General features: G+C 34.5%; 2 protein-coding genes across 2 annotated transcripts; one reads left to right on the top strand and one right to left on the bottom strand.

Moving 5' to 3' along the window:
- The first annotated feature begins 2,405 nt into the window (after positions 1 to 2,405).
- LOC111494830 (homocysteine S-methyltransferase 3-like) lies at positions 2,406 to 5,736 on the top strand. The gene is made up of 8 exons (XM_023144822.1): positions 2,406 to 2,632; positions 3,142 to 3,198; positions 3,294 to 3,520; positions 3,595 to 3,724; positions 3,832 to 4,035; positions 4,487 to 4,558; positions 4,759 to 4,929; positions 5,283 to 5,736. Exons 1-7 carry the CDS (start codon positions 2,477 to 2,479, stop codon positions 4,903 to 4,905), a joined length of 993 nt encoding a protein of 330 aa, XP_023000590.1. The 5' UTR covers positions 2,406 to 2,476; the 3' UTR covers positions 4,906 to 4,929; positions 5,283 to 5,736.
- An 844-nt stretch (positions 5,737 to 6,580) lies between these two features.
- On the bottom strand, positions 6,581 to 9,488 carry LOC111494520 (40S ribosomal protein S3a-like). The gene is made up of 7 exons (XM_023144471.1): positions 9,384 to 9,488; positions 9,248 to 9,295; positions 8,989 to 9,094; positions 8,252 to 8,389; positions 7,917 to 8,102; positions 7,081 to 7,281; positions 6,581 to 6,885 (listed from the first exon to the last, which is right to left on the bottom strand). The coding sequence occupies exons 1-7, from the start codon at positions 9,392 to 9,394 to the stop codon at positions 6,793 to 6,795; spliced, it is 783 nt and encodes a 260-aa protein (XP_023000239.1). The 5' UTR covers positions 9,395 to 9,488; the 3' UTR covers positions 6,581 to 6,792.
- Between the last annotated feature and the right edge of the window lie 548 nt (positions 9,489 to 10,036).

A 10,036-nucleotide genomic window follows, 5' to 3' on the forward strand; every position in this document is an offset into this window, starting at 1 on the left:
AGAGAGCGGGAAAGTGAAAGAGAAGGCCTCTGCAGTATATAGGTAACTTTCTTCTTCTTTTTTACTTTTTCTTTTATTTTAAAATAATACAACTTCTCTTTTTTCTGCTAATTATATATTTTTTTAAATCATCCCGTCTTTCTTTCGGGTAAATATGATGCTGATTTTCGTTCTAAAATTTTAATATATTTGGTCGGTGAGAATAGGTCGTTTAAGTCCCATGTATAGGTGATCTAGATGTTAAGTTTTTCTACAATGAGGATACTACGTCCGTGTGATATAGTCACTATGCTCCAATTCTTACTTTAGTATATAGATCAAAGTGACGTCGAGCCCCTTCGGAGAGTGAAACGAAGGAAATGTCTAACCTGACCTTATTATTAGGTCATCCTATTTCGGTGCATCGTTGGATTCTTAAGATATGTGCTAGAATAGGCCTTAGTTTATCTTTTTCACGAATTAGATGATTGTTGCTGAAATGACTTATAGGTCCCGATGAGATGGTACAAAATAGAATCTTATTGACACTCGTTTTTCTCTCCAATTAATGTAAGATTTCAAAATCCACCCCCTTTGAAGTCTAACTTCTTCACTAACACTCGTTTCTCTCTCCCAATCGATGTGGGATCTCACAATTCACCCCTTTAGGACACAACGACCCTCCTTGCACACCGCCCGATGTTTTGCTCTTATATATATCATTTGTAACATCTAAGCCCACCGATAACAGATATTGTTCGTTGTGGCATGTTACGTATCACCGCCAACTTCACAGTTTTTAAAATGCGTCTATTAGGGAGAAGTTTCCACACCCTTATAAATAATGTTACATTCTCCTCTCGAACTTGTGAGATTTTACAATCCACTTCCTTCGGGCCTAGCATCCTCGCTAGCATTGCTGACACTCATATCTTAGACAATATGGTGTCAAAGTCAATGATTTATTTATTTATTTATTTTTTGTTTGTTTTTGTTTAGATAGGTGGATGGGCGGGCAATAGATTTGAAAGCCAATTATGATATACTATATTAAAAAAATTGGTATGAAACGACGTGAAAGTAGACACGTGTAGGTTAGTCGTTCGTATGGTTTAAGGATAAGGGCACCTTAAACTCCACGGGCAGGCATCACGTGATCCACCACATTTATTTATTTATTTTTTTGCTGTCCACACCATTCATATTTACTCCCTCACGTGCTTTTTGTTGGGTCATTTTCAAGTGAATAATGGGCCCACTAAACTAACCCATTGGGCTTTATACAACGATTATAGCCCAACTAAAGTTTACGGGCCGGTTTCGTATTAACTTATAAATTCGGCCCATTTGGCCCATTCGAGACTATATTATACTAATTAATTTGATGTATCAACTCGTATACTGTACTAAATGTTGACGTAAAAATAATGAATTAAATTATTAATATTAAAATTTAAAAACTAAATTCTTACTCTTGTAAAAGTTTAATAATTAAAGAAAAATTCAGTTTAAAGTATTAGATAAGAGAATCCCACTTTTATTAGAAAATGGGTATGACACGTGTCAATACTTAATTGTCCACGACTAAATAAGACACGTGTTCATATTACAATACGTGAGTTTGCTTATGTAAGACTTGTTGGATTATTATTTAATTTTTTACTTTTAAAATTCAAACTTATTTTCCTACCATTTATATACCACAACTTTCACCTAAATTCTAAAAATAAAAATAATTTAATAGAAACTATTTTATCAAACTCTATCTTAAGAAAATAATCCTAAAATTTTTAATTTAAACTTTAAAAAAAATCTAAAATAATTAATACTCTGAACTTAAATTTTTTTATTAATGTCATTTTACATTTTTTAAAATATCTATAAAGTAGCATTAATAGCTTCAATTTTAATAAAAAAAAATGTTAATTTTTTATTATTATTAATGTATAGATGAAAATGTCGGTAGATATCTCATAAATTATTTTTTTTAATGTTATTTTTTAAACGTTTAATAATATTATTATTAAGACATTGAATTTTTTTTAAAAAATTAAAGATGTTTCTTAAAAAAAAATTAGGTTATTAAAGAAATTTTGAAAACTAAAGAGTATTTTTTAAAATTTAATGGTATTTTTGAGATAGTTTCCTTTCCAAACTCATACTAACTAAAAGTATTTTTATTTTTTTAATTTAAGGATAATTTTAGAGATTTTTATTTAAAATTTTTAATGTATTATTGAAACATTTAAAAAGTGAAAAAATAAAATTTATTGATATTTTTATTAATTTAATCCGGCAATAAATAACACAAAATAGAAAAAAAGAATTATTCAATAATAACAGGGGTATTTTGGTATTTTCATCTATGTACCTTCATGTATAAAAGATTCAACAAACCGCCCTCCAGTGCCATGTGTGTGCAGCAGTTGACAATCCGTTCTCACTTCTCTCTCGTCTATAATCAGATCAGAGCAATAGCCCACAGATTTTGCCCGAAATGGGCAGTTTCATGGCCGATTTTCTCCAGCAGTGCGGCGGCTGCAGCGTCATTGACGGTGGCTTTGCGACCGAACTGGAGCGCCACGGCGCCGATCTCAATGATCCTCTCTGGAGCGCTACATGTCTCATCAGTTCTCCCCACCTCATCCGCCGTGTATTTTTATCTCTCTCTCGATAATATTTGGAATTAATTTCATAAGATTTTCAATACATTATCGTGACAAGAAGATTCGAGTTTATAGCGTTTTCGAGAGATCAAATGAAATAGTGAATTCTAATTAGATTGCCCATTTTACCGACTTCTGTGTCGTCTCTTAGTACAGCACTTGAGAATTGACGGCGTCTTGTCTTTATCTTTATCTTAATCTAGGTTAAATTTAACGCCTGCTTCGAACAAGTTATTTATTTAATGATATAGAAATTTTAGAAAGAAAAATTAAAATTTATCAAGTTTTTAGATGTTTTTAAGAGTTCATAAAAAATAAAATTTAAAATTTGATGGACTTTTTTCAAAGTAACAAAAAATTGAAGTGGTGTTAAGGACAACAAGTTGTAAAGTTATTTTTGTTATTTATTATTTTGAATTATCTCAGAAGACTAATTTGCAATATGATATAGAAAGGTTTCCTGATTATCAACTGATTTACAGCTCAATAATGGCAGGTACATTTAGACTACCTTGATGCTGGGGCCAATATCATTTGCACAGCATCTTATCAGGTTCTTTTCTCCGCCCTGTTCTGTAGCTTCTAATTGTGTTTGGCTCATTTGATTCAACTTGTATCGCTGTTACTCAAGGTCTGAAATCTATGCAGGCTACAATTCAGGGTTTTGAGGCTAAAGGATTTTCTACGGCTGAGAGTGAAGATTTGGTAAGGAGAAGTGTTGAAATTGCACTTGAAGCACGTGATATCTATCTCCAACGGTGTACTAAGGATTCTTGGGATTTTCTTGGAAGTGGAGGGAGTTGGGGAAGGCCGATTCTGATAGCCGCCTCGATTGGCAGCTACGGGGCTTATTTGGCTGACGGTTCTGAATACAAGTGAGCAAAATCGTAACATACTGATTTAAGTTTGGACTTCAATGCTTGTATGAATTGTTATATCCTTTTTACAGTGGGAATTATGGTGATTCAGTGACTCTAGAAACACTGAAAGATTTTCACAGAAGAAGAGTGCAAGTTTTGGCTAATGCAGGTGCTGACTTACTCGCGTTCGAGACGATTCCGAACAAGTTGGAAGCTCAGGTATGAATTTGCAGTTGGAAACTGGTTGTCGTTGTTCACATTTATCTGTAATCCATAGGCAAGGTTCCGATTTTAACTCCTTTATGCTGCCTATGTGGAATTTTCAGGCATATACTGAGCTTCTTGATGAAGAGGGCATTCAAATTCCTGCCTGGTTTGCTTTCAACTCCAAGGATGGAATCAATGTGGTTAGTGGGGATTCATTATCTGACTGTGCCTCCATTGCGGATGCTTCAAAGCAAGTTGTTGCTGTTGGAATCAACTGTACTCCTCCCAGATATATTCATGGGCTAATCTTGTCAATTCAGAAGGTAAATTTTGACAATATCCTTCTGTGACTTTAGAGCTTGAAAGAGTTCCATATTAGGAAACCTTAAAGTTGGCTTAACTTCAACATTCTCATCATCTAAAGGGTAAATTTAAAAAAAATAAGATACTGTCCACAAATGTCATCTAAGCCATTTGGTGATTGCGAATTATTTTGTGTTGAAATGAATTCAATGCAACCTCTCTTCATGGACAATGGCAAGATTTATCACTGAACATTTGGGCATCTGCCTCTATACTATGCAATCTAGAAATGTATGTATAGTTGATCCTTTAATGACAAAGGCTTCTGCTAAGGCCCAATGATAAGATTAATGGACATAGGAGCTGATGGAACAAGCTAGCAGGCAGCTTAGTTATGAAAAAGAGAGCATAGAAACCAGTCCTCAGATATGTGTTCATAATCTAAGTGAATCTGGTAATCTAAATTGGCAGGTCACTTGCAAACCTATATTGGTATATCCAAACAGTGGGGAGACTTATGATGGTGAGACCAAACAGTGGTTGGTGAGTTTTCTACTTTAATCTTGAGCGAGTTAATTTAAAGTCACGATTTCTTTCCTTCACATCGACGTACAAGGAAGAGAAAACAAACAGAGAAAAACCCAATTCCCCCCTTCCCTATCCCACTCTTTCCGTAGATTAGCCATTCTCTCTTTTGTACTGTCTCTCCTCTGACAATTTCGTGGCTTCTTTTATTGTTGCAGAAATCTGATGGAATGATAGAGGAAGACTTTGTCTCATATGTAAGAAAGTGGAAGGAAGCTGGAGCCTCTCTGTTTGGTGGGTGTTGCAGGACAACTCCAAACACAATCAGAGGCATAGCAAAAGCGCTTTCCCTTAACACCGTTTGAGCTGTTTTCTATTTACAAGCTTTGGTATGTATTTTTCTCAATATCAGTTGTTCTCTGAATCGTGGTGGTCGTGCTAGAGATAGAAACAGTCATAGATGATTATGCGATTGACATCCTTCCAAACGAGATAAGATTGGTTCTTGTAAATATGGAAGAAAGCGAGTGGCTCATAAGTATAAACCCATCCCCCTGCCTCCCCCCAATATTTTTTGAGATTAATAATGATATGGTTGGAATACTTGATTCAGCTCGGGATATTTTATCGTGTTGAGTAATTATTTAATCTAAAGATAAGATTTGTTGTTAGGCATTACATAATATCCTAAATACTCTAGATTCTCAAATGCTAAATATATATTTTTTTTCCTTTCTTTCAGACTTTGATCTTACAGCGTTTTCAAGATGCAATAATTTTGAAACTGATAGTGATGGATGGTTCCATTGCAAACCACCAAATACAAAACTCGGGTTCCTTCCCAAAACTAGAAAGGGAAGAAGCTTGAAGACAAAAGCAAGAACTCAATTCCAAGTGTGGAGCGGATATGAAGATATATACCAATCTTGTACTGCTCCTACACTCACTGTCTCACTAAATCTCTAGGATTTGGGTTTAGATTCTCTAAGAGGGAAAAATAAGAGCTAATGTTGTCGGGTTCTGTAACAAATATCATTTGATGGCCATCTCTGGTTGTCTTTTTGGTGGAGCCAACAGGTTTGCATCTGTGTTGGAATCCTCTGTTTTTACCATGTACTGTATCAAAGAGTAAGTTATGGATTCTACGACTTATTTGGAGCAACTAGCCTTTTTCTGGATCAACTAGACTTTTTCAATGAACAAAGTTTGGAAACCGTATTTTTTTAGTACATGACATGTCATAAAGGTTTGATATATATCCTACTCTTTTTGGTTGAATGTGGTGTAAATTAATATTGATTGATTAAACAAACTTATGTAAATATAAACACTTGGTTTCAATCGAATGATCCAGCAGGTAGATTTCCTACGTCGATCCCAACCCCGGCCACTCAATCCAAGACATATACGAGCAGATTTTCGCCGAGCCATGGTCCGACGCCTCTCAATCCAAAGATCCTCTTCCGCTGGCAAGGATGCGAGGCTTCGCGCAGAACGCAGAGCAGATCGAAAAAGGAATGTCGGCGACGGTGATGAACGGATTGAAGCCAGAGGTGGTGGCGGTGTTCAAAGAGTTGGTGATGGAGTTGGGAGTTTGTGCACTCGGCACTGAGTAGTAACGGACAATACGAAGCAGTTGATCGGATGAGTTCCGCAGTTGAGAGGAAAAGTGTCTAAAACGAATTCTCTGTTATCTTCCCCATTTTGCCTCTCTTTCTGCATTCCTTACTGTTCAGCTTCTTTCTCTTTCTCCCGATTCAGAGCCTGGATCGTTGCTTCTTATGCTTCCAACTTTGTTTACAAATCAACCATGAAGTAGATTGGCAATTGCTGGGCAGTGATGGATATGAGCCAAAAAAATCAACTTAATCTGATTCCACACGAGGAGATTATCAAGATTTAGTCACTCATCATCCGCGACAGATTACTCAATGAGGCTTGTGTTCTATACCACTGATACATGCATATGTACGAGTTCGGAGGTCTCATAACACAAGTTTCACTATAAATAATACCATTTGATAACGTCAAAGTACTAAATAGTGGCAACTCGATCAAATGCAAGCTATTCGAACATATTCAAATGGTTCCAAGGAATAATACTCAACTTAAAAGCAGCAAGTATTTTTCATAGTCAAAATCGCTGATTATCTCTGATTCTCAACTAAGCAGAAAGCATAATACAACTATAACTAAAACAAAAAGCCACAGTTCATTCGTAAATATGAGAAAGTTGATTCAAGAATCCATTTTCAAGCCCCAACAACTTCAGTGGCCTCCTCGACAACTTCATCGGCAGGCCTATCTACCTTCACACCAACATCTTCCGAATAATCGCCATGAACCTAGACATAGTAAAAGAAAGGATTGGTCATAATGATAAAAACTATTGCAACAAGTTTCACGACCTCAAGTGACACTTGAGCACTAATTTGATAAGGCTGACGAGCAGACTTAATCAGAATCTTTCAATTAAGGAGTGAAAATGTAAGGAAGGGAAAACAGCAGGTTTAATGAGCAGCCAAATAGTAACAATATACCTCCATCAATTTTCCAAGATCAAACTTGGGAGCTTTCAAGATCTTGACCTTCCGAATGAAAACATTTTGTAGAGGGTATATGCTAGATGTTGCCTTCTCAATTTCTTTTCCAATTGATTCAGGAATAAACTTACGAACCAACTCTTTCAGATCACAAGACGTTGCCTGGTTTACCATGATCTCCCTCATCTTTCGGCGAATCTGCAATAAAAAACTATAGTTAACAAACAGTAACAGATCTGCCTGGTTGATTATGAAGATCTTATTCCCATGTCCCTAAAAACCAGGCTCATTGCACAAACATATTTTCATTCCAAGTGAGAAAGCAGAAACATAGCAAAAGCTGCATAGAGTTCAACTCAAGTGATGAGGAACAACTCTTAGTTTATAACTAAATGTTTGATACAAGAGAGTAGTGTAAAATAATAGAAAATCAAGTACTTGTTGTAATGGGAAAAAGAAAACCACTAGATCCAAGTACCAAACGTCAGGTAGAACAAAACATAATAATAGGCTATCATCACAGTAAAGATTAACACAAAATCCATTCTTAGTAGATGATTTTATTGTAACTTAGCTATTAAAGAAAACAGTCTTTGAGAATCTGGAAAGAATATTATCAATGACAATGAACAAGTATCAGCCACATATAATACACATAGAACAAGTAATGCTTCCATACATGCCCTTGTTTAAGAAAAATAGTTATCCACAACGCATTTTTTCATCCATAATTTCTGAACTCAATATCATTTTCCACAGCAAACTAATCATAGAAATTTCAGACATCAGTAAAACTTTCTTAAGACATTAGATAACATGTAGTCAGTAGTCACCTGTCTAATCTGACTGGATTGTGCATAACAGGTCCTTTTGACCTGGTTTGGGCGTCTCTTGGTAAATCCAATGCAGAACATCCTCAGAGTATAGCTGTCTGTGGTCTTAACATCCACATGAGCTTCAATCAACGTATGCCACTTCCTTACCAATGACCTCAATTTATCAGTAGTAAAATTCATTCCCTGTTTCACAATGGAGTTTTATGAGTTCTAAAATTCATAAGGTCTGCTTGAAATGGAAAAAAAAATACCATTACTGAAGAAAACTAAAAAATTAGTACCATTTAAACATTTTCATATCCATTCCAAAAATATAAAAGAACCAATCGTACCCAGAAATTAGTCAGAACATTCCTTCCTTGAACATCTTCGGCTCTCAATCTAATCTTACGGTAGGCATGCTCCTCATCATCCTGAAGGTCAGCCAAGGATACCTCAAACACACGGTGTTTAAGTCCCTCAGAGGCAATCTGTTGGAACAAGAATTATAAGTATTTAAAAAGATACAAACAAGAAGAAAATGCACAAAGCTGAAAGACAAATAATTGCTACAGCAATCTACAAGTACAAACATATTTCACTAAAAATTTTACTTTAGAACAATAAATGCATCTCCTAATCTACAAACGAGTGACTTCAACAACCACTACATCACCAGAAATTTCTGGTCTTGCACAAAAACAACAATTATATACCTAAAGAGCTTTGAGAGTTTAACACAGTAAATGTAGTTTCAATATTACCGAACACTCCATACCAAATAACAGCTGAATAAAATAATTCCATTTTCGCAATCAACGCAGTCGAGCAAGAAAAAACTGTTTGGTTGGAATATTAGGCAAACACTTCAAGCAAATAAATTTATATTTTCTTCAGTATATTCTACATTACGGGGCCTACTCCTTTTAAGTGCCTGTAGTGTCGGGCCACTTTCTATACCAGAAAATACAGTAACCTCTCCATAATAAGAAAAATGCTTCCACGCAACGAAAGCAAACTAGGGCAAACGTAGATGGAGAAAACTTAATAAAATATGAATGAAGGAGAGCGATTCAGGTGCCGAATCTACCTTGGTACCCTGAGTGCGAGTAACGAGAGTCTTCCCAACGTTCTTGACATTGAACACAGAAGGTGCCTTGATATCGTACCAATCCTTCTTGGCAAATGGGTCGACACTAAAGGATCCCCGGAGGAACGAAACCAAGTTAATATATACAACGATTAAGCACTGTAAACCATTACAGACTAATTGAATAACTAAAACTTGACGACATTAGACACCTAGATCTGATATGAGAAAATTCAAAGGAAAGAGACAGAATACTTACGTCTTCTTCTTGCCTCCCTTCTTTCCTTTCGAAATCCTCTTGTTTTTTCTGCAAATATAAGAAGAAAAACAGTTGCATCAGTGCAAAGAGTATAAACGGGAAGGAGGTGACAAAAGAAATGGAGACGAAGAGTTACCCGACAGCCATGGTTAGACCAGTTGGGAAGCTCAGAGCAGCTCCAGAGGAAGAAAAACTATCGAGAGAGATACGGCTGCGCCCAAAACCCTAATTTCATCTCTTTAAATAGGTCCTCGGCTCGTTTTCTTATTTTTATTTTTTATTTTTTATTTTTTATTTTTATTTTCTATTTTTTATTTTTATTTTCTACAAAATTCGTTAAATTTCACAAAAATCAGAGTAGCAATGGTGAACTATTTATTGTTTTATTTCTTTTTTTTTTTTAAATAAATATATATTTATTATAAAAAAATAAATTAAATTGTTCATTTTCTATTAATTTTTTTTATTTATATTTGATGTAAAATAGTAATTGAAACACTTGAAAAAATAGATAGGAGTATTGATAAAAATATTAAATTTATAATTCTATCAATTTAAATTTTAATTTTTTTTTTATATTTTTAGTTATATTATGTAAACTTATAATTATTTAATCAATAATAAATCAATTTAAATAATTGACAATTATTGAATAGATTATTTATATTTTATCGATATAAATTAACTTAAAAAAATTAATATAATTATTTAATTTTTGGGCAAACATTTAAAAGTAGAGATTCGTAACAAAAAAAAAAAAAAAAAAAAAAAAAAAAAAAAAAAAAAAAA

This window comes from Cucurbita maxima, unplaced genomic scaffold, assembly GCF_002738345.1.
Source record: "Cucurbita maxima cultivar Rimu unplaced genomic scaffold, Cmax_1.0 Cma_Scf00020, whole genome shotgun sequence".
In the NCBI taxonomy this organism is placed as follows: Eukaryota; Viridiplantae; Streptophyta; class Magnoliopsida; order Cucurbitales; family Cucurbitaceae; genus Cucurbita; species Cucurbita maxima.